Source organism: Culex quinquefasciatus, chromosome 3, assembly GCF_015732765.1.
Source record: "Culex quinquefasciatus strain JHB chromosome 3, VPISU_Cqui_1.0_pri_paternal, whole genome shotgun sequence".
Lineage (NCBI taxonomy): Eukaryota > Metazoa > Arthropoda > Insecta > Diptera > Culicidae > Culex > Culex quinquefasciatus.
The window spans coordinates 96,013,595-96,038,500 of record NC_051863.1 but is presented as its reverse complement, the minus strand read 5'-3'; the positions used below and the strand labels follow the sequence as shown (position 1 = coordinate 96,038,500).

Here is a 24,906-nt window from a genome sequence, read left to right as displayed (position 1 = left end):
TTGCGATGTGGAATTGTTGGTTCCTACTCTTCATCTGTGGTCCACGGAGAAATTCTTGGAGGTCCTGGTCAATAACAGAGTAGCAACTACGGGTAGACACCAATGCTAGGCTATGCATAATTTTCCATACAAATTTGGCAGCTGTCCATACAAAAATGATTTGTGAAAATGTGTATCGTTGGAAGGATTTTTTTTATCGATTTGGTGTCTTTGGCAAAGTTTTAGGTATGGATAAGGACTACACTGGAAAAATGTGATACACGGTAAAAATTTCACTTTTTGTCATTAAAACTTGATTTGCAAAAAAAAACACAATTTTTATTTTTTTTCATTTTCTGATATGTTTTAGGGGACCGTCAGTGTGGGTGACATTGGGTCTGGGGGGTGAGATTGGGTCAAAGTATTTTTTTACGGATTTTAAAATTTCTCAGGTACTTTTCAATGAAACTAAATTCTGTTAAAAGGGTTGTGCAAGGGACATCTTAAGATGACTTTTCTGAAAAAAATCTCGTTCCTAGAACAAATCCTGTCATTTTAGCAGCTGTCTAAACCCGTCCTCAATATGGCGGCTGGAGTTGGGAAGAAGGTGGTGGTGGTCGAGGGGGGATTGGGGGGTGGGGTTTGCCATTGAAAATAGTGTTGGCATTATTTTTTAAGTATGTTTGAAAAAATAAGGTGGAGAGCTAAGTGAAAATTTATGAAGGAACCGTTTAGAAAAAAATAAGCTTTATTAATCTTTGTGTAAATATCGATATGTTGTGATAACAGTGAAATATGAAAATTCCTGTATAAAAAAGTGAACGGTTTAGGCAAAGAGAGGTCCTTGCCCAGATACCGTGGCCATCGTGCTCGAGAGGCTCGGTTGTGAGCATTCGAGAAAGAACAAGCAGTGACGAGACTATTACTGTCGCTGGAAATCTGAGACCGATCGGGTGAGCTCGTTTTATGTTGATTATGATTGTCCATTTATTGTACACTCACTGCTATTTTCGTTAATCTTTCAAAAATTATAAATTTTCTGACAATTTTTTACAATTAATTGTTTGACTTAAACCAAAACTGACGTAGCTTCTTTAGTCTATAGCCTTTTGTGATTTTTTTTAAAAAAAAGGTGTTTATTTTAATAGAAAACTATAATAATCTGTTAATCAATGGATTTAACTTTAAGCCTTAATTTTTTTATATTTTTAGAAAAAAAATTACATGAATGAGGTTTAGAAAAGTCGATGCAATTAACCTACAGTTAAATCTAGTTACAAATTTTGAATCATTAACTTCTTTTGAAAATGCTACGTTTGTTTTGGATATAACTTTGATTTGTTTATGCTAACCACTAAATTATTTTAGCAGGTTTACAGATTCATGTTTCTTTTTTGCTTTGAATCCAGTTTTAATGAATCCCTATTTATTTTATTAAAAATTGATCGCTCCTGTCTTTTCTCTATGTTTAATTTTATTTTTACAGTATTGGTACTATCTAGCGATACAATAAAATGAGTTGTTAAATTTGGCAGATATTTAAATAAATTATAACATTGAATTTCAGAATCACAAATGGAACCATTTGGGAGACAACCAACATTAAATTTAAACATATGTTATTTCTCATAATGTCTCGATTTTGACATCTATAATATTTTTTTAAAGTTCAAATCATTTATTTAAAGTCATTATATATGTTCATGTTATTTTCCTTCACTTGTATTATTTTGAACAGCAAGATACAATTAGGATTCATGTTGAAAAAAAAACGAATATTTTATCAATTAATTTTATTTAAATTTAAACGTAGCAGATATAAAAAAATCTATAATAACTTATTTCTAACTTTTGTTTTGCTTTAGGAAATAATATTTTTATAATATATTTCATTTTCAATCGAAAATCAATATGGTCCGTAGCTTCGAAACATCTTGTATTATAGTTTTTGCCTTCCTCACTGAGGTAAGGCTATAATCCTGCTCTAAAAATGAACTTTTTAATATATATTTTCTCTTGTGCCGTTGCAAATATTTTTTGAAGTTTATGTCACTTAATATGACCGAGTATTAGCGAGTTGCAAAAAAAGTATAATCTTATACAAACATTTAAATTGAAATGCCTGGTTACAAAAAGCATGTAATAAATTGCATTATACACCAGTAAACTCGGACTGCTGCTTGCTGGTAAGTCCACGTGTCCGGACGGGGCTTCTGGAAACAGTCACCTTGCCGTCCGCTGAAGTCAGCAAAATTGCTGGTGTTTTTGCTGCCGGCGAGGGGCTCTTGTGGATGCGGTACAAAGAGCTGTTTTGCCGCGTCCCCGAGCCGAACTCGAGTTGCCACGGCCGCGGCCCTTTTTACCCATCGCGTGGGAGCACACTCGCGGTTAATTAACGACCGTAAATCAGAAAAATCGGTGAAAAATCGCGGAGCGCAAAAACTTGCTGTTATTGGCTACTGGTGTTGCCAGTCCGATGATACATATTTCAAACGCCTAACAACCCCCCAATAAAATACTAACCCCTCTCAAAAGATAACATCCCAGGGCCTTCATATGTTTTATGGACTGGACGAGGGAGTCGTGGATCGCCTGGCCCAAGTCACATGAGCTTCATAGTCTTTTTAATCATATCATAAGAAATGATTGGAATGAGAATGATAATCTTTTAAGGTCCTTAAGATATAAGTCGGTTACTAACCGAACCGTCTCAGTTGAAACATACTAAGGTCATGGCCAAGTCCTGCCAAGCCCTGGGTACTAATACATACAAAAATGACCTCTCGAAAAATCAACTTTTTAATTTTTTTGTTGGAATTGATCAAAAAGTACCCAAATGTTTGAAAATCTCTACTTCAAATATTTTAGCATGTCAATACGATTCCCTCGAACAAGAAACAATGTTGGATGACTTGTTTTTACTATATCTTTGTATTTGAGCATCATTTTAGTTTCATTTGAACCTCAAAGGGGTGAGATTGAGTCAATTTTCAAACGATTGCCATTTAAGGTAGAGTCCATCAAATTACACCATATTTTTGGAAAATGTTAGTAGTCTATCTAAGAACAATTCTACGATAAAAGATTATCGATGTTATTCTAATTGTTTTTGTTATTAAGAAATTACGAGAGGTGTGTCGTTTTTTGACCCATAGTCACCCCCACTGACGGAAATGACAACTTTTCAGAAATTTCCAGAATGGGCAAAACATCTTTGACCAAGTTATAAAGTTTTGAATTAATACTGATTTGTTCAAAAAATCGAAATATTGGTCGCAAAAAATTTTCAATTTAATTTTTCGATGTAAAATAAAATTTGCAATAAAAAGTACTTAAGTGAAATTTTGATAAAGTGCACCGTTTTCAAGTTATAGCCATTTTTAGGTAACTTTTTGAAAATAGTCGCAGTTTTATTTTTTTTTTAAATTAGTGCCCATGTGTGCCCTATAATTTCGTAATTAAATGACGCAACTAGACATCTATAGGTCATCGCTGAAATTTTAAAGTTATCACAGTTTTAGTGAAAAAAGTTGATTTTTTGCCGATTTCGTCATTTTTCGGTTTCTGCGCGCGGCGCGTCGAAAAACACGGATTTTATTTTTAAAAAAAATCATATCTCAGAATCCTGTTAATGAACTCCTCCCATTTTTTAGGATGTTACGTAAAAATGTCCGGGGAATCCGATAAAAATATTTCCAGACATAGGCTCTTTGGTCCAGACTCCGTCAAAACGGCATTTTAAAGTTTCATACGCCCTTTTCATATGTTAGGCTAGAATTTTGAAACTTCTTATTATTTTTCTTTGAAAGGCCAACTTATCACCTTTCATTTGCGTATAAGACAATTGAAATCGGTTAAAATGGCGAGAAGTTATGATTTTTCGAAAAAAGTGGTTTTTGCGAAAATCTTCATTTTTCAGACCACCCTAATACGGCGTAGGTCACCCTATGGCCAAACAAAAAAATAAGGGTCTACTTATTTCGGCCAGGGATCCCCAGAAAATTTTTGAGCCCGATCCGAGCACTTTTGTTTTTTTCCATGCTGTTTTCGTGGGGAATTGTTGTATATTTGTATGATTATTGTTAAGTCCTGCCAGTGTGGATCAATCGGACAGCGCAGGGGACTCATAATCCAAAGGTAGCTGGTTGTTACTAGCAATAAATAGTTGGTGACACAGTGGCCGACATCTATACAGACAACTTTTTTTTTACTCCATTTCGACCAAAAAACTAAATCTAAAAGGACAGATTTAGATTTCAAAATTCTTCATTTTGAGATTCAGCGAGAATTTTAAATATTATTATATCCAATACAAAATTATTAAAACGTTTGTAATCATCAGTCGCATCCAAAAAGGAAAATTACAAATCTTTGAGTTTTTCATCAAAACATATTGCAAACAAGCACCGCGCGAAGAAACGCAATCTTTCCGTTTCTGTTACTTTTCAGCTGGGTACCGCTTAAGAAAAATATTTTCGTGACCCGTTCCTTGACCGTTTCTTGAGCGTGTCAAGTGACAGCAGCTGTCAAACGTCAGAAACGTCATCCATGAAGCGCGCGCGCAAGGCGTTCGCGTCAGAACACGTCCAACCGCCAACGAGGCAACACGCAACATCAGCAGGAGTGAAGAAGTTTAGTGTAGTGAGACGGAGGTGGAAGAAGAAGTGAGGAGAAAATAAAACAAGAAAATACAAGTTTCCCGGTGTTTCGTCCCTCCTGCGGTCCCGCTGCAAATCCGCCACCTAACCCGAAATACAGTCCACTACCCACAATCGGCCAGCCCCGAACATGGTCCGTACCGAACCGGATTCGTGAACGCCTTTCCCGATCAAGGTCAGGATCTGAAGTTGCCGGAAACCGCCGGAACTTTCCAGATATATATTGAACAGCACTTCCGGAATCCGACTTCCGACGGCATAAGTCCGCGGCTGGACGAACGCGCGGATACGGTTGGCTGAAGAGGTAGTCGTTCCTCCTCTGATCGTCTCTCCATTTCCGCTGGAGAGCCGAAGTGATCTGCGTCACCGCTCCGACGACCGCATTCCACTTGGCGATGTCGCTGCACATTCCGATAATGGCCAGCATTTCGCTTCGCGCTGCCTCGAAGCGAGGACAGCCGAACACCACGTGCTCCGGTGTTTCCTCGCAATCGACGCAGTCCGGACAGAGAGGAGACTCTGCATGTCCGAACCTGTGCAGGTACTTCCTGAAGCAGCCATGGCCCGACAGGAACTGTGTGAGGTGAAAGGTGACCTCTCCGTGCCTTCTGTTCACCCACGCGGATACGGACGGGATAAGCCGATGCGTCCATCTGCCTTTCTCCGTAGTGTCCCACTCACGTTGCCACCTTGCCAGCGATTCGGCTCTCGCAGCTTCCCGGATACCTCTCGTGCCTCTTCGGGTGTATCGCACGGTGTCCTCCTCCAGTGTGATGCCGATGGGGATCATTCCGGCTATAACGCCAACCGCTTCCGACGAGATGGTCCTGTACGCGCTTGCAACCCGCATGGCCATCAGCCTCTGCGTTCTGTCGAGCAGCGCTCGATTTCGCTTCGTCCCCAGCGCCGTCCACCATACCGGTCCGCCGTACCTAAGTATGGACGTCGCGACACTTGCCAAGAGACGGCGCCTACTGCTTCTGGGTCCAGCGTTGTTCGGCATCATCCTCGACAGTGCCATGATCGCCTTCGCCGCCTTCTCGCAGGCGTAATCGACGTGACTGTTGAAGTTCAGCCGGTCATCCACCATCACCCCGAGGTACTTGAGCGCTCTCTTCGAGTGCACTACGTGTTCCCCAACGTGTATCTGGGCCTGCTGCACCTTTTTGTGGTTACTAACCAGTATCATCTCCGTCTTGTGGTGAGCGATCCGCAGCTTCACCTCGAGCATCCAGTTCTCGATCATTGCGATTGCCTCCATAGCCAGCACTTCGACCTCCTCGACATTTTCGCCGGTTACCGTCAGCACTATGTCGTCTGCAAAGCCAACAATCTCTACGCCGTTGGGTAGCCCCAGTGTCAACACTCCGTCATACATTCCGTTCCACAGTGCTGAACCCAGAATGGATCCCTGCGGAACTCCCGCGGTAACAACAACGGTTTTTTGTCCATCGGCAGTGTCGTAGACCAGCACGCGGTTCTCGAAGTAGCTCTTCAAGATCATGCACAAATAGTCAGTACTTTTATTTGCACCGTCTTCGACTGAGGTCGCACAGACTGAATAACTTAAAGGGATCACCCTAACGTTTGTTTACATCAAGTATCTGTGCTGTGCATAGTTTTTTGCAATTTTTACTATTTTTCACTACTTTTTACTAAAATTAACCACACTCAAACCGTGTCGGAAAGTACCCGTCGTTACAATTCGTTGGAGTGCAGTTAATTAGTGACCGTCGGACCCGTTTGTTGGAGAAAGAACACCTGCTCCAGTAGCACTCGCGAGATGGCTCCCAGCTGCAAAAAGTGCGAGGCTGAGATCACCGGGATCGAGAGGATCGCGTGTCGCTGTTGCAAATCGGACTTCCACAGGTCCTGCATCTCTGGCCTGAATCGACCGACTTTCGATGCCATTGTGAAAAACACCAGCAACTTGTTCTGGTTGTGCGACAATTGCAATGGACGTTTCGATAACCTGCTGCAGGCAATGGAAACAGACGAGGTCGCTGCCCCCGCAGGTGAGTCTGCGAAGCTCGTTGAGGTCGTGGACAAATTAAGCGGCATAGTGTCTGAGCTATCCAAGCGGTTGGACAACCGTCCGAAGAGCAGTTACGCTGGGATAGTTGGCTCGGGGTCACAATCTTATGAGCCGGGTTCCAAACGTCTCCGAGAAGATGAACAATACGAACAACATCAGCCACCACGGGAGAAAGTGAAGACCGTCTGTGGGACGCGTACTGTTCAACGAGAAATCAAAACAGTGGTTGATGAACGTGAGCAGTTTTGGATGTACCTGGGCCGTCTTCACCACAGTCATTCCGTCGACGACATCGCAGAAATGACTCAGGAGTGCCTTGGGCTTGAAGTGGCCCCCAAAGTGATAAGGCTGGTCAAGAAAGATGTGGATGTGACCAAGCTGCCGTTCGTGTCGTTCCGAGTTCTTCTGCCAGATGAAACAAGAGATGTGGCTCTCCAAGCGGAAACCTGGCCTACCGGTGTTGCGATTCGCGAGTTCGATTTTGACCAGGTTCGTGCTCCGAGATTTCGTCAGTGATCCTGTATCATCCCAGCATGACATCGACTTGACAACCACGGGACGCATGTACTACGGCCTTTTGGAAGATCCCCGCTGCCCCGCCACAGGTGTGCCATCTTCGTTATGCTGCCGTACTATCTGTTCCTGTTGGCTGAGTCGTCCCGGCCCTGTGGTCGGTGTCAACAGCGGATCTTCCAGGCCTCTCAACCAGGCAAGTACACAATCTCGTCAAGAACCGTCTCTCCTCCTGATAATCTCCCGGTTTCCAGAATTTTGACGCTAACGGCGGCCAACGCAGAGCTCGAACCATCCTACAGTTCAGCTACCAACCTCATCCACGAAACCATGTCGTCACATCGAGCTGACGGCGCCGAGACCTCGAGACGTACGCCCCCACATTTTCATCAAGACCCAGCAAATCTTCGCGACAATCCATCCGGTTCCAGAATGCCGCACACGATGACGCCGGGACGCACGCTGCAAAGTAATGAGGAATGTCCCCGCCCGCCGTACACAGTCGAGCCACCCAACTGTTCCAGCATCGGTTTAAGAACGAGCCAACAGAGACGTCCCGGCCCTGTGAACGGACACGGTAGCGGGGACTTCCGACCTCAACTCTCAGGCGAGTACTCTAGTGCTAGTTCATGTGGCCCCGCACTGAATCTCAATCAATTGCAGCAAAACGTCTCGGTTGGCAATCGTACCAGATCGTCCAGTTTCGCCACTGTCTACTACCAGAATGCTGGCGGAATGCGTTCAAAAAGCAAGCAGTTTTTCCTAGCCCTTGCCAGCAGTGACTACGATGTGATCGCGTTAACGGAAACGTGGCTGAGTGACGACATAGTGGATGCTGAGCTGTCACCGAACTACACCATCTTCCGGCAAGATCGTAGTGCTCGGACAAGCGACCGTAGAAGAGGAGGTGGCGTACTTATCGCCGTTAGGAACTCACCTGTACACGCGTGTACACGTGTGGTTTCGGAAGGATACGAACACTTGGAACAAGTCGCGGTTCGCGTCAAGGTCCATAACCATCACATCCTCGTCTGCTGTATCTATATCAGACCAAACAGTGACCCTGACATATATGTCTCGCACGGAGCCGCTGTTCAGGAACTATTGGACCTTTCTACGCATGATGACTCAGTCATCGTCACCGGTGACTACAACCTGCCTCATCTTTCGTGGTACTTTGACGACGACTTGAACTGCCTGATCCCACTGAACGCGTCATCTGAGCAAGAGTTAGCGCTGACTGAAAATGTCATCTCAACCGGACTCCAACAAGTCTGCTCGCTCACGAATGTTAACGGAAGGACTCTTGACCTGGCATTTGTCAACGACGTGAACTCCGTTGAGCTCATCGAACCTCCTACTCCTATTCTGAAAACTGACCGACACCACAAAGCGTTCGTTTTGAAGGCCGTCTTCTATGCTGGCGTCAGTGAGTCAAGTCCGCTGCCCGGTTTCGAACCAGACTTTAGTAACTGCGACTACGTACGAGTGTCTGAAGCGCTCAACTCCGTCGACTGGGATACTCTTCTACGCGATCAAGACACAAACGGTTCGACTGCGACGTTTTACGATGTTGTTTACAACCTCATACAGCAATTTGTACCAACGAGGCGAATTTCTTGTACTCGCACTGGAAAGCTTCCTTGGTGGACTGCCGACCTTCGACACAGTCGGAACATACTGCGGAAAGCTCGGAAAAGGTTATTTCGAGCCAGTACGCCCGAAAATAACGCAATTGTGGAAACATTGGAAGCCGAGTACGAAGCACTACAAGATTTGCGGTACCGAGAGTATCTGAGCCGGGTTGAAGCAGACGTTGAGGACAATCCATCATCTTTCTGGAGCTACATAAAAGGAAGGAAACGTTCCAGTGTACATCCCACGAAGATCTCGCACAACGGCCGTTCTGCGGATAATCCAGTTGACGCAGCAAACTTCTTCGCCGACTTCTTCAGCAGTGTTTATGATACCGTGACGCCTACTGCTAGTGCCACTTACCTAGACACGCTCCGGACGTTTGACATCGACCTCCCTCGGCCAGATTTCACTCAAGCTGAGGTAGAAACGGCTTTGAACGCCATCGATCCTGCGAAGGGTGCCGGGCCCGATCGACTTCCGCCTGCGTTCATCAAGGAGCTCTCCAGTTCATTCGCCAGACCTATCAGCACTATCTTCAACCGCTCCCTGTCCGAAGGCGTTTTCCCCGACGAATGGAAGCTGGCAGCAATAACTCCCATTCATAAATCAGGCAGTACACTGAATGCGGAGAATTATAGGCCAATCTCCATCCTGTCCTGCCTGCCCAAGGTCTTCGAAGTGCTAATACACAAGGGGATGTACTCGGCCGCCCAAGAAATTGTGTCTACTTTTCAGCATGGTTTCGTAAAAAAACGGTCAACGGTTACGAACCTGATGGCGTACGTCAGCGCGCTGAATGCTAACCTGGAAAAGCGAAAGCAGACCGACACGATCTACTTTGATTTTTCCAAGGCGTTCGACACCGTTCCTCATGTGTTAGCTGTAACAAAACTTAATCGTTTGGGTTTTCCTAGCTGGCTGACTGTGTGGCTCTCGTCGTATTTATGTGGAAGACAAGGTTACGTGCGTCTCGGTGCTGTTGTCTCCAGGAGGTTCTCCATCACATCCGGTGTGCCGCAAGGGAGCCATCTAGGGCCGCTAATATTTATCTTGTTTGTTAACGACATCTGTCAACGTCTCCAGTCCCAGAAGCTGTTATATGCGGATGATTTGAAGGTTTTTCGTGAGATCAATTCCGTCATCGACTGCGTCGCCCTCCAACAGGACATCGAAGCCATCCGCGAATGGTGCGACCTCAACGGGATGAAAGTGAACCCCGCCAAATGCAAATGCATAAGTTTCACCAGATCAGCTGTCCCAACCGTGTACGCGTATTCATTCAGCTCCATTGACCTTGACAGGGTTTCTTCAATCAGGGACCTCGGCCTGCTGATTGACCGGAAACTAAACTTCTCGGAACACGTCGCCGCTACTACAGCCAAAGCATTTGCGATGCTGGGGTTTCTTCGACGCAACACTGCTGACTTCGAGAATATCCACGCCCTCAAAACTCTCTTCGTCAGTTTGGTCAGAAGCACCCTGGAGTATGCAGTGCAGGTTTGGGCACCTCACCATGCTAATCAACGGGACCGGATTGAGAAAGTTCAGCGTCGCTTTACTCTGTACGCCCTGCGCCGTCTACCCTGGAGGAACGGTGTATGGCAAACAAGCTACAGTGACAGGTGTGCTCTGCTCGGCATGGAGTCTCTCGAACAGCGACGAACTTTCCATCAACGGATGTTTGTTTTCGATCTTCTGACGGGCCGCATCGATTGCTCCCAGCTGCGAGAAGAAATCAACGTGCACAGGCCAGTACGAGTGCTGAGGAACCAGCCCCTACTAAGGATTCCCTTCCACCGTACGCTCTATGGTTACAACCGACCCATCGACCGTTGCTGTCGCATCTTCAACAGTGTTTCGAACGAGTTTGAACCTGGAATGGCTAGAGAACGTTTTAAATGTAGAATTCGTACCCTTCAACTGTGACGTATTTTATGTATTCCTGTGTTAGAACATGTTTATTTTTATGTTAGTTTTAAGTTATTCAGTCTGTGCGACCTCAGTCGAAGACGGTGCAAATAAAAGTATTGTCAGGCACCTTCATTTTGTGCAGCGCTGCTGCTATGGCCGCCCAGCTCGCACTGTTGAACGCGTTCTTGACGTCAATCGTGACTATTGCGCAGCAACGGTTCCCCCTGCGTTTTTTCCTCCGCGCTTCGTCGGCTTTCTCGACCACTTTCCGGATGGCGCCCACCGTGGATCTCCCTTTACGGAAGCCGAACTGCCTCGCTGTTAAGCCATGCTCGCTCTCCGTGTACTTGGTCAGCCGGTTAAGGATGATCCGTTCCAGAAGCTTTCCGAGGGTGTCCAGCAAACATATAGGCCTATACGATGATGGGTCCCCCGGTGGTTTGCCTGGCTTCGGCAGCAACACGAGCTTTTGAACCTTCCACGGGTCGGGGAAGTGTCCTTCGTCCAGGCATTTCTGCAGGACTGTTCGAAACCTGTCCGGGAATGCTAGAACCGCCGATTTCAGGACGAAATTCGGGATTCCATCCGGGCCGGGAGCTTTCTTCACCTTCAATCTATTCGCTACTGCCATAAGTTCTTCGTTGGTGATCAGATGACCTTCGGCGTTGCTACCCCCTTCGTCGTTGTACGGTGTAGGAGGCCATGTCGTTGGGTCATGTCTTGGGAAGAGCCCTTCCACAATGACCTTCAGCTTGTCGGGACACGTTTCAGCCACCATCGATGGGCCTCTGATCTTCGCCATCGCGACACGATATGCGCTCCCCCAAGGGTTTGCATCAGCGTCTTGGCATAACTCCTTGAAGCAGTTTGTCTTGCTGCATTTGATCGCTTTCTTGAGTGCGGCCTTTGCAGACCGGTACTCCTCTCTGCACTCCTCTCTAGTTGCTTCGGATCTTGCTTTCTGGACTCGTCTTCTGGCGTTGAGGCAACTTGCCCGAAGGGTACCGAGTTCTTCATTCCACCAGTAGGCTGGACGACGACAGTTCCTTGGCTCCAGTCTCCGCGGCATGGCTGTGTCGCATGCTGTCACTAGTTGTGCTGTTAGCACGTCGGCACTCAAGTCTCTGGGACCATCACACCAATGGAGCGCTTCCACGAAGAGACCCTCGTCGAAGTACTGCAGCTTCCATTTCCTTCCGTAGGACCGGCTGCTCCTATCTGGTACAGGGGCTCGTCTCCCGATGCTGTACCGGATCGCTTGGTGATCACTATGGGTATAGTCTTCACTTACCATCCAGTTCATGTCGGCCGCCAGCCGCGGGCTACAGAACGTAACGTCGATAATGGACTCACGACCGTCTTTGCGGAAGGTACTGCTGGTTCCGCGATTCGCCAGCCTAACGTCCAGCTTTGCCAGAGCTTCCATTAGGCTATGCCCCCTAGCATTGGTGCATCTGCTACCCCACTCGACTGCCCACGCGTTGAAGTCACCTCCGATGACGATCGGGCTTCGTCCGATCAGTTCGTCGGTCAGACTATCCAGTATCTGCTGAAACTGCTCCAAGGTCCATCTTGGGGGAGCATAGCAGCTACAGAAGAAGGTTCCGTTTACTTTGGCGATCACGAATCCTTCAAATGCTCTCGAGACCACTTCCTGTATGGGGTACCGCCCCATCACGTGTATCGCCGCCATTCTTGCTGTATCCGCGATCCAGTTTCCATTGTCGTGGGGAACTCGGTACGGTTCTGCAATAATTGCCACGTCGCAACCCGTCTCCGCGGTCGACTGCCACAGCAGTTGCTGTGCAGTGTCGCAGTGGTTGAGGTTCACCTGGGACACCTCCATTACTTTTTGCCCGAGGCCAGCTTCTGATAGACCGGGCAATTAAAGCCACCCGTCGTGTGACTATTGCCATCTCCTTCTTTACAGAGCATGCACTTCGGCTTATTTTTGCAGTCTCTTGCCATGTGGCCTTCTCTACCACACCTTCTGCAACTGTTGGTTCGATCGGGACCGTCGCAATTTCTCGCCTGGTGGCCGAAACCCATACAGCGGAAACACCTCGTCATCTGCTGGGTCACACGAGGAACAGGCCTCAGTGGGCACACCGATCACCCTACTTTGACCTTGCCGGCTTCCAGCAGCTTAGACGCCGAAGGCGTCGATAGTCGGATCGGCGCAATTTGCGTGCCGCCGTAGGCTTTCCTCAACCGGATTGCCATCGGTGTCGTACGGTCATCCAGAAGAACGATCAGCGCATCTTCTAGCTCTTCCTCCGTCGTGATCTCGTCCAGGTTCCTGCACTCGATCGTTGTCTCCGGCGATAGCGCCCTCACCTTCGACTCGTAGCCTACGGCTTTCTCGACGAGGGACTTAAAAGCTGAGCTCTTGACCGCGGGATCATTTTTCAGCTCAAAAAGCATCGCGCCGGTCTGGGTGCGCCTGGTTTTAACCACTGAACGGCCCGAGCGGTTTAGGCTTTCAGGATTTTTGTGATATTTACTCGTAGAGTCAAAACAGATCAGTAAACTTCACTTATTTGTGTATTACACTTTTTTAAAAATTAAATTTTTTTGCGGTAACACTCTCAACTTTTACGTGCACGATCACATCACTTTGCATTAAAATCTTCGTCGAGCCAGTTCTCTATGTTGAAACCAGACATGTTCTCCAGACCTCTGCGCCGAGCCATGCCAGACCCCGAACTCCTAAGTCCCGGGTGGACTCTTCACGGCAGCTAAGTCCCGGCGGACTCTTCACGGCGGCTAAGTCCCGGGTGGACTCTTCACGGCGGCTAAGTCCCGGCGGACTGCGGCCTCCACCGCTAAGTCCGGCTGGACTGGGGCCTCTGCTACTGGTGGCTGCTGGCGGGTCTGGCTGGTCTGGGGCGTCTTCTGGAACTGGACTGGAACAAGAACTGGAACTAACTGGAACTAACTGGAACTAACTGGAACTAACTGCCCTCCTCAAGAATTTTGGGGTTTTTATAGTCAGTCCCCGAAAACTCTACTAAATTTTGTTCTACTAAAAGTGGTCCGTTTCGATGAGAAGCATCGATGAACCTCATGAATTAAATTATGCAGACCTCTGCAATTCTTCATGACTTTCCGTATGGTGTAGTGAGTACACCTCAAAATCGGAAGTCATGGGTTCGATCCATTGTCGTGAAACTTTAAATTATGTTATTGGAATATCAAAATTATGTTCCTAAAACATTCTTAAAAACGTTGGTCAATAATGAGAAGGTCGAATTCTCCATTGAACAAACATGCCAATGAATTTGGTTAAGCCACACCCTCAATTTCCCCTGTGTAATAACATCGCACATTCATAATTGAAAGCTTAACCATTTTTTTGATTGCCTAACAATTGGCGAAATTTAATAAAGGGCTCTTCAGGTGAGGATGACTCATGATCCACACCTGTACATAAGCTTAATTATTTGTCGCGCAACGCGAGTCGACGGGTAAAATTATTTATGCTTGCGTAAGCGCGCATGGTCAGAACTGTGGTGAGGTTCGAAAAATGGACAAATTTAATGATTTAAATTTGAGGTCGTTGCACCACGTTCTCGCCAAGCTCCTTGAGTTCCGGGTCGGTTCGTACTTTCCGGAGGAGGTCTGCGTACGAAACACCTTCCTTCACCTCGACCACCAAAGCCTCGCCTTTGTTACGCTCCCTGCGAAACTTGGGTTTTTGGGTGTCCTCGTTCTGCTTCCCTTTTTTCTTCCGCTTCTTTTTCTTGACCTTCTCCCATTTCTTCTCCTTCCCTGGGTCTGGTTCTGGCTCCTTCGCTGGGTCCGGACTGTCACCATTCCCCTGCTTCTGCTTCTTTGCGTCCTCCTCCTCTCCAGGCGTTTCCCTGTCCCTTTTTGTGCTTGGGCCGGGCGGCGTTTTCAGTTCTTTCTCCCGTAGTGCTTCCTCCTCCAGTTTTGCCTCCAGCGCTTCTTCGGCTCTTTCAGCTCTCAGCTTCAGTGAAGTTCTCGTCACCACCAGCGAACTGTTTTCGCGCTCTGCAGCAATCATGGCTGCCTTGACTCCATTCACCATCTGTTTGATTCTGGTGTGGACGTTGTTTTTGTCCTTGATGAAATCAAAGAGTTCGTTGACCCTCCTCCTGACCTCCTGCAACGCGGTCCTTCCGAGCAGGACTCCATCCTGAGGGGTACTGCCGGCGAAGTTCAACAAGGATGACTTGGGAGTCTCCTCTCCAATTACTCCTATCTGCTGACTCGAAGCAGCCGCCTGGTTCAACACTGGGGATCTCAACACCTTCCCGCTTCCACGGAACACGCTCGCCACTCCGCTTGCTGTGTCGCCGCCGTTTGACTCACCTCCTGACATTTCGACGTTTGCGTCCTCTTCTACCTCCGTATTTTCCGATGCTTGGGGCGCATTGGGACCCTTTTGTTGGTTTGTTACACTTGTCTTCATTTTGAATCCCACGAGTCGCTAGGGAAATACGGTCCGCTGCGCCAGTGCCCTGCCGTGACGCAGTAAGGGCAAATTACGTGCGGGGTGCGCCCCTGTGCCCCACAGGCTCCGTTATCGACTGGGAATTTGTTGAACCCCCCCAGCCATGCATCCCTCGACACGGGTCGCGTCACATCTTGGATTCGGGGTTTGGTGAGGTTTTGGGCTAAAACACTTATAGCGGCGTTCGATCGCTTGACAGAGGTGTTTACGGACCCATGTGGTTTTTTTCGAAGAAATTAAACAGAGCCCTTGTTCAATTCCGCCACGTCCTAGACATCCTCCCGCTGCTGGTCCGGGGGCGATGCAATGAATGTATGCAATCGCCGACAGCTATCCGCCAACTGCAACCCGCCCGGTAGCTGGCAGCTAAGCTCCGCAGGGACCCTCACCTGTCCCCACGGTTCACGGGTATGTGTGTGTGTGTGTGTGTGTGTGTGTGTGTGTGTGTGTGTGTGTGTGTGTGTGTGTGTGTGTGTGTGTGTGTGTGTGTGTGTGTGAGAGCGTGTGTCACAGACGCCAGAAGTGCCAGCAACAAAGCTTCGTCGTCCAACCGGTCGACGAGCAATCCACCCACCAGTGCTGCAGCCAAGCAGCAGAACCTGCCCAACCGGTGCCAGGTGTAAAATGTGAACTTTCCCAGACCAGCGGAAAGTGGCCATGTCCCCAACCCGAAACCTGGCGGATGCGATCCGACAGTGCCAGCGGGCGAAGCAGAAGGTCGTTTTCGTTCCAGATGTGATCTTGTCTCTGCAGCAACCGACGCTGGCGCATGTGACCGTATTGCGCAACTTCCTGAGGACAGCGGACAGCGAGCATCTCGGAACTGTCAGATTGTTTCCACCAGAAGCCCTCGAAGAACATATGGCAAACTTTGAGGAGTTCGAGGAGCTCTTCCACGAAGTCCAAGTCTTCATGGCGAGGAAGTACGCCGCTGCTAAACGATGTTCAGCTCAACCACCCGGCGAGGCGGCCCAGATCGCTGCCGAAGCATGGCTGATGCAGCAGCTCAAGGCTTGGGAGTCTCTTCAAGCGGACATCCCGGAGCACAACGACGAATCCCCGAAGACCAGGTCCCAAGTCCTGGATAAGGAGAAGGCAGTCCCCCGAGACTGCGCTGCACCGAATGGCTCGAACTAAACGAGCACGAGCGAATCCTGGACGAGGGAGAAGCCCACCAAGAACGCGCGTGCGGAAACCAAGTCCAACGGCCAAGAAGTAAAGACTACCGCGATGCATACACCGATGCTGCCGTCGACGGTTAAAGCTCCTGAGAAGCACGGTCAATCTGGATGACGGCGCACCCCAGGATCTGAGCTGTTGGCCAGCTCACGAACGTCAGCGCCAAGGCTGATTCCCAACCGTTCCGCCGGACAAGGACGTCCCAGGTGAGTCCAGACGAAGAGGTCAACCAGGCCGCTCTCAACCACCGATCGAACGCCAGCGTCAAGGCTGGCATCCAACCGTTCCACCTAAAAAGGATCTCCACCGAACGAGAAGGAAGTTGTTGAGGTTCCTCAACCGGGGGGAGTATGTTCGGTATCACCGAAGTAGAAACCCCACCGCGTGCAAGCCCGTGCGCCCACCGTGTCAAGTGACAGCAGCTGTCAAACGTCAGAAACGTCATCCATGAAGCGCGCGCAAGAGGCGTTCGCGTCAGAACACGTCCAACCGCCAACGAAGCAACACGCAACATCAGCAGGAGTGAAGAAGTTTAGTGTAGTGAGACGGAGGAGGAGGAAGAAGTGAGGAGAAAATAAAACAAGAAAATTCAAGTTTCCCGGTGTTTTCGTCCCTCCTGCGGTCCCGCTGCAAATCCGCCACATAACCCGAAATACAGTCCACTACCCACAATCAGCCAGCCCCGAACAGTGTCCCTACACCCGCTAAAATTCGCTATGCCTCTGGTGATGACGTCATACCGTTCTTGCTACTATAGGATGATATACAAAATCAACGAAAAATTAATTAAATTGTATGTTTTATGCATTGCTAGAAAACTTGTATTACCCAACAAATAGCATAGCATAGCATAGCATTGGTGTCTACCCGTAGCTGCTACTTCGTTATTGACCAGGACCCCCAAACATTGCTCCGTGGACCACAGATGAAAAGTAGGAACCAATCATCACCCCTTCGCAATTTTCAAAGGTCCCTATCATGCTGATCAATACCGACGCCGGCCACGACCAGAGGTAAGACACGGGGAAGTGGATGGGAATGTTAGTCCGATACTTGAGTGATGGGACCGCCAAATCGACTGCGTCTCCGACAAAGTATCACATGAGTTTTGAGGGGTTAGTAAGATGGGTATGAGGTCAGGATTCACTGTGGTAGGTGATGCGACCATAAGCAATTTGTTTATCGGTTGAAATTTTAAAAATCTTAGGCAGCCGGCTGCGGAAAGATAGCTATCTAGGGATTTAAATATAGTATTAATTCGACCGCGATTCTCCAGAAATTCTCCGTCGGCGTGCCTTCCGATCAACGGTGATGTAGGAAGGGCTTCATTCATTGAAATGATTATTGAAATGATATAGAAAGGGCTTAATCCAGCAAAACGACTTGCTAGTCTCAAAAAAATAGGTACGTTTTTATAGAAAACTATAAATATAGAACAACACAAAAAAACTCATCGGCCAACGAACGCGAGTGGAAAAAAAACAATGAAAAAAAGATGGTAAAAAATCAGAACTGCGCGTCCCGAAAAGCACCACACTACTGATGCCATTATTTAATTATAATAGCCAATCACCCCATGCCCAATGCACTCGAACAGCGACACAAAAGAGACGGAAAATAACATGAAAAAACAGGACTGCGCGTCCACACAGGCACCGCACTACTGATGCCATTATTTAATTATAATAGCCAATCACCCCATGCACTCGAACAGCGACACAAAAGAGACGGAAAATAACATGAAAAAACAGGACTGCACTCACTTGTATTACCCAACAAATTAATCAAAAGCATGTTTTGCATGAAAATCGTGTTTTGCAAAAGTATCGAAAGATTTAACCGAGAATTTTATTTATTTTATTTAAACCCCGGACAAAAGGCGACAGTGGATTTACAATGATTTTCGGAACCACATTTTTTGCTGATGAACCAGCAACGTTTTTACAGTAAATTCTTTGTCTTTCAACGTTTTTCATTGTCAAAAGGGTTGTGCTTAAAAGTATTGACAACAAAGTTTTTTTGTATGGGAAACAGTGGATTTTGTTGTAATATCAATGTTAAATTTCTAGAATCCAAACGGCGTTTTTCAGTGCATTGATTGATTTTGATTGATTCTTACTATCAATTTTAAAATGAAAAGTGTTGTTGGATATTGAAGTTTCATTTCTCTTTAGAATGAATAAATACAAGCAATTTTATGCATAATTATATACACGCAGAAAAATATTTTGTAGAATCAACCTGTACGAGGTTTATTTCAACAAAAATTTTGTTGAATATAATCAACGCCGATTTTGCGTTTAAACAAACCTTGATTTTTTCAATTTCACAAAAATCTTTTGTTCTTTTGAAAAAGTTGCTTTGACGTTTAGCGTTGATTCAACAAAAATCTTGAATTTCAAATCAACAAAATGTTTTGTTGATTCAAATATGTCTTATTTTTCTGCGTGTATTTAAAAGCAATTTTTCACAACTTTATTATTAGCATTCCATGTCCGCCTCGTCCAGCACGGGGAATCGAATGTTATACGTTCCGAGATGGAAGCAAAGGTCCAACTCGCCCATCTGATCCTGGATTTTGTTTCAAGCGTACAAGACGCAAGGACGCGATAGCAGAACTTCTTTGACTTTTCAAAGATTTGCTTGGCCAACGAGTTGGAGCCATCACGTGTTCCGAAAGGTACTGCTTAAGGTGGTTGGAGTAACGATGCTTGTACATTTGTTTCGGAATCGGAACGGAGATCGGAACCAGGAAAGCAGCCGTCTTGCCGGAACCCGTCTGGGCGCAGGACATCCCGTCGCGCACGCTCAAGATCAGAATAGCTTACTTCTGGACCGGCGTCGGTACGTTGTAAATCGTTTTAATCGAAAAAGTTGCAGTGGTGCGGAACGATCTCGCCCGTCGCCTCCAACTGCTTGCTGCTTGCTTAAATTGATCGTTTAGTAACCAGTCGCGACGAGCGTACAGGCTTTTTGACGGGCACTAGCTCCTTGACCTCGCGCAGGTATTCGAATTTTTCGTCGAGGAATCTGGAATTTCGAAAAGAACATCAGAAATCCGATCAACGAAGTAAAAAAAAGGAACTCACTAAAATATGTACCGCTTGTCCTCGGTGCAGTGATCCTTGGTGAGGGCGTGCACCGGCAGCCCGCGTGAACCGCTCGGCACGTAGTCGCCCTTTCGCTGTGTCACCCAAATACTATTCGACTTCGGCTCCTGCTCGCCTCCTCATCCTCCTCCGTCTTGAGCTTCTTCGGGTTCTTGAACAAGAACCAGTGCAAAAATAGCCCCAGCGAAATGTCTCAAAGCGGGTCTCCGTAATGACTGAGCGGCGCGTTGTTGATGATGGCCTGCGCAAAATTCTGCACTGTTAGGTGGCGTACCTGGCGCCGGCATGCTCCGCCGAGCGTTAGAACGGGTCGTAGCGCGTATTTGGTGAGATGTTCTTCCGGCGGAACTTGCTGAAGACGATCGGGGCTCCGCAGACACGCGCTGCCACCTAGAGCAGCCGTTTGATGAAGGCGCGACCTTAGCCATCGTATTAACCGACAGGAACGCCGCTACCACCGTTCCAATTGCTGTAGTGATCTCAGTGATACCCAACACGTTCCAAATTGCGTCCCCCGTCGTCGGAATGTCCAACGGAGTAATCCATGCCACAATTTTCCCATGTCCGCCGCTGCTCGATTTGACGTTGTCGGGGGACTTCAAACTCTCGACTGAAAAAAGGGAAAAATGTTTGTAAGGCTTATTAATTTTTACATAAGATACAGCTTTTTAGCTGAAAAGGATTGACCTCTTGACAACCCCGTCACCAGCAAAAACCATCCGAAAGGTCAAAACTCATACTCCCTATTGCGCCGGGAAGCCTTAAGAATGGTAACTGAACCGGTTAAAACCATCTGGAGAGCCAGAAAGCATGCTCTCTCTGGCACAGGGAATCCTTCCGGATGGCCACGCGACCGGCACGGTACACTGCGGCAAATGCTTGGTGTTTATCCTTACACTCGTGGTACTTCTGACGCCGCTGCTGTTGGCCAGCTCCCGGCTGGCCCGGAATAGACTGCTGCTGAAGGGGTTGATGCTGAACGTGGTCGTCGCCACTGTACGGTGACCGGGTCCAGAACATCGCGTACAGGAATGGATCGCCACCGGCTACTGCCGAATGCTTGGCCAAACCATCTTGGTCTGACTCTTCCGGGTCACAAATAGTTGAAACAGCTGCGTATAAAAATATAAGTATAAAATTGATGTAATTAAACCCTAAGATGTAACCGATTTGTTTACCTTCTGCAGATCGTTATCTGGGTTATCCAAAAGATTGGAGGACATAAGCGCGGCACAGGTTCCACGAAATCCACGAAAAACTTGAAAAAACAATAAATTTCCTTGCATACGCTACCAAAACAATCGGTATGCCGTCACAACGCTCTGCTCTGACAGTGCACGGAGAGAAAAATTACATGAAATTACATTTCGTAGCTAAACTTGATAATTTGTTTTTCTCTGCGTTTTCACACTAATACAACTATAGAAACATAGCCGTACCTTTAAAGGATGGATTACTTTGGCCTGCGGGTATAGAGCATTCTACGTGCGTATGTATTGCGTGTACGTACACGAAAATAAAGTGAGGTTAAATTTTGTCAGCCAGCAAAACCAAATGGTGCGCTAGTGTGCGTACGCGAAACGTCATAAAGCTCTATGGGGATCATACATACATACATACATACGTTTTGCTATACTTAACAAACACTTCAAAATGCTTTAATCCGATTTTTTGGGAATTCGCTTCCGTTTCCCGGATATCATCATCAAAATGATCGTGCACACTTGTGACACGTCATTCATCGATGCCTCTGTTCTCTTTTTTGCTAACTAGATAGGAATCCCAGCAAACTTAGTACAAGAGAGCACAGAGACGTCTATAAATTTTTTTAAAGGCAATTCCATATTTTGTTTTTGAAAATGTACTGATTAAGTCGGTTGAACTATTGATTTGAGCTTATTTTAGTTTGTATGGGAATTATTTGCACACTTAAGACACGTAGTATATTGTTACTTTCGAGGCACACTTGTGATACGTGATTTTCAGATTTGTGTTAACATAATTTACTGGTGTTACCAAATAAGTTGAAACTTGGAGCGTTTGTTTAGCGATAGTATACGAACTGATTGCTTCAAAAGTTTGACTCCATCATTCATAGTTCTGAAAATGTTTACCATCAAACTTTAAAAATCTATTGTCTCGAAAAGTACTAAATGGTCGTTGTCACAAGATAGCTTAACAGACAATATACTGCACGAACAACCTACACTGAAAGCCCGACCATGGTAGTTTTAAGAAAATTTGCTAAAAATGCTGCTTATTAAATTAACTGTGGCTTTTTGGTGAAAGTAAACGCAAATATGGTAAAATGTACCATGCTTCCACAAAATTGCATGGTAGCTAATACGAAATCATTATCATTCCCTCCATAATCGAGGGTTAAAATTACCATACCGCTCTCGACATAGTAAAACTGACTGCGTTAATCAGTCAATCCAAGCACGGAATGTTTTTAGCAAAAATACGTCGGTGCGTGTTCTCAATTTAACCCTACAATATGGTAGCAACTACCATGGTTGGGTTTTCAGTGTACGGGCCATTAGCTGTCTCCACTGTCTCTGTCTGTCTACTTTTTCCATTTAACTCTGCTTTGGGCTGTTTATCTCTAATTGCACTGATATCACTATTTTTCACTAAAGGTTCAAACACTCGCTGGATCCATCTATCAAGAATTTGAGCGCATGATTCAACGTTACGATGAAGATGTTGTCAAAACTTTAATGCCGTTGCTAGTTAACGTATTAGAATGCTTAGATGCAGCTTACCAAACTAATCAAGAACAAGATGTAGAATTGGAGTTACTTCGAGAGGACAACGAACAACTAGTAACACAATATGAAAGGGAAAAAAATGCAAGAAAGCAGTCAGAACAAAAGCTGCTGGAAACCGAAGATTTGGCCGAACAAGAAAACAAAGAACTAGCATCTCGCCTGGAGTCAATAGAAAGTATAGTTCGTATGCTTGAATTAAAGCATAAAAATAGTACAGATCATGCAGCACGTTTGGAAGAACGAGAAAATGAGCTTAAAAAGGAGTATAGTAAGCTACACGAACGGTATACAGAATTATTTAAAACACATGTAGACTACATGGAACGCGCCAAAATTATGATGGGCAATTCTACTCATTCTCAAATCAGTGGGAATACTGATCAGTTTGAACTTCATAAATCCAGGTTACTTGCGACAGCTAGATCATCGGGCCCAGTTTCATATGGGTTTACTTCACTTGAAAATTCGGCGATACTAGATTCCGACGCTATTTGCAGTGAAGGTAGCAGCTCTGAATCTGGACCACCATCCCTTCACAATGAGCTAAGTTTACCAAACCCTATTGAAAAGATCATTGATGAAGATAGTAAGCAACAAGCTAACATTTCAAAGAATGATGAAAATAAAAAAAGGCCTTCTGGTTTAGTAGTTGGAAAAACAACAACTAAAAAAGAACAAAGATCAGGAAATACACTTTACCAAGAAGTCTCTTTTCAAGATGAAAATGCAGATAATGATGATACTGAAATAACAGGAGCGTGGGTGCATCCTGGCGATTATGCTTCTTCAGGTAAATTTTGCATGATTTTTTCCTTTAACTTTATGTGACACTACCATAAGATACCATAGATTGCCGTAATAATGCATTTTTTTTTTGATAACCCGAGCAGATGGAAATAAAAGCGAGTTGTGGCGCTATAACCACGGCAAGTAGTGTCCAGGGCATTTGTGGGAATACAGTGTCCCATCCCTAGAGGGTCCCGGAGCAACAAAACTTCTTAGCATGGTGTCGATAAATTCCCTAAACAAACAGGAACGTGAGCGAGGGATCCCCATTTTTGAAATTTATGAAATTAAATATGTCTTAAATGAACTTTTATTATAATAATTACATTTCATTTAATACCGGCTCCGTGGCTTAATGGTTGCGGCTTCTGCATCGAAAGCAGAAGGTTCAGGGATCAAATCCCGGTCGGTTCCCTTGAAATTTGGAAACAATAATTAAACTTAGAATATGAACATAAAACCTTTAAGAATCAGGTGGGATTCGAACTCACACCTTTGGATTGATGGTCTGGGACGCTAACCAGTCGGCCATCATGGAGTAAATGCTCTAGAACTGAATTGATCCGTAGTGGCGAAATAATGTCACAATGTATAATATATCAAACCATTATATAACTACTAACACCGTCTCAAAACAGCCCAGGGCCATCTCATATACTCATGAACTGGACGAGGGAGTCGTGGATTGCCTGGCCCGAGTCATCTGCATTACCGATCTATGGCTGTACAATTCCAGAAGAAATCGTTAGCCAGAGATAGGTATTCGCTTCAAAGGTTCTTGAGATATATGGTGGTTACTAACCGAACCGTCTCAGTTGAAATATACTGTGGTCATGGCCAAGTCCTGCCAAGACGGGGGTTCAAATACATACATACATACATAATTACATTTCATTTACATTCTAAGTAGTATGGCTAAATGCTCTTCATCTTTATTGTATTTTTCTTTTTATTATTAACTGTTCACATTCATTCATACTTCAAATTGTTTTACATTTTTGCATTGAATCGAATACATTTGGCTAAAAAAGAAAAAAATCACTTTAACAACTAATCCTAACTTAAAACTTAAAAAAAAAGTTAATATATTGAAATATTCCAAATCATTAGAACGAGTAAACTACAAACTGTATTTTAAGATAAATCCTCCAAGCGTTCTTACTTGTTCCGCACGAGTTTTGCAACCACGCAGTGTTGTTGTCATCTCGATGAAAATGTTCAGAAGTCCTTGTGGTTAAAACAGGTCACTACTGCCTTCATCCGTTAATGCTGGTTGGTTTTCCCACGGTTGCTGACTGAAGCCTGGAGGTGTTGTTTTCTCTGCAGCTTTTTGCCGCTGATTCAACGGCAATGGCTGCAGATTTGGAACCACTCGAGCAGATACCGCTCCGGGCGACGCCAAAGCAGGAAAATCCACGTCCGTGAAAGCTGGTGGTGTCTTACGACGATTTGGTTGGTGCCTCGTCTTCTCTTGCTGCCGAATTTTTACAAACTCAGCCCGTTTTGAGCAGCTCCGATTCTTGGTCGAATGGTCGCCGCCGCGATTGAAGCATTTAGCTTCGATGTTCTCCTCTGCACGTTGCACAACAACTCTTGATGAAACAGTTCCTTCCACCATGTCCAAACTGCAAGCAGTTCGAACATTGCGTCACGTCACGGTGCACTGGACGATAACGTTCCCAAGTCACGATGTTGTTGAAATTTGCCCGAACTGCTTTCAGCCAGGAACCAGGTACAGTTGATCACGATATTTGATGTCCTTGTTGTGTCTCGTCATCTTGAAGACTTCGATCGCGTTCAACTTAAGAGTTTTGAGCTCTTCTTTCAGCACACCCACATCCATGTCGTA

The 24,906-nt window shown here is 45.9% G+C and overlaps 2 protein-coding genes across 8 annotated transcripts in view; both read left to right on the top strand.

Annotated features, from left to right (window-relative positions):
• Nucleotides 1-24,906, top strand: part of LOC119770216 (JNK-interacting protein 3) — a 427,739-nt gene that overhangs the window by 36,535 nt on the left and 366,298 nt on the right. For all 7 annotated transcript variants that reach the window (XM_038264656.1, XM_038264655.1, XM_038264654.1 and 4 more), the window contains one exon: nt 22,140-23,061. In XM_038264656.1, the coding sequence (XP_038120584.1) occupies nt 22,140-23,061 (922 nt within the window). The remainder of the gene's footprint in view (nt 1-22,139; nt 23,062-24,906) is intronic.
• On the top strand, nt 6,195-7,329 carry LOC119770217. Its single transcript, XM_038264661.1, has one exon. The coding sequence runs from the start codon at nt 6,421-6,423 to the stop codon at nt 7,186-7,188; it is 768 nt and encodes a 255-aa protein (XP_038120589.1). The 5' UTR covers nt 6,195-6,420; the 3' UTR covers nt 7,189-7,329.

Excerpts from the sequence above, each read along its gene's own strand:
- LOC119770217 (XM_038264661.1), top strand. The coding sequence starts at position 6,421 with ATGGCTCCCAGCTGCAAAAAGTGCGAGGCTGAGATCACCGGGATCGAG.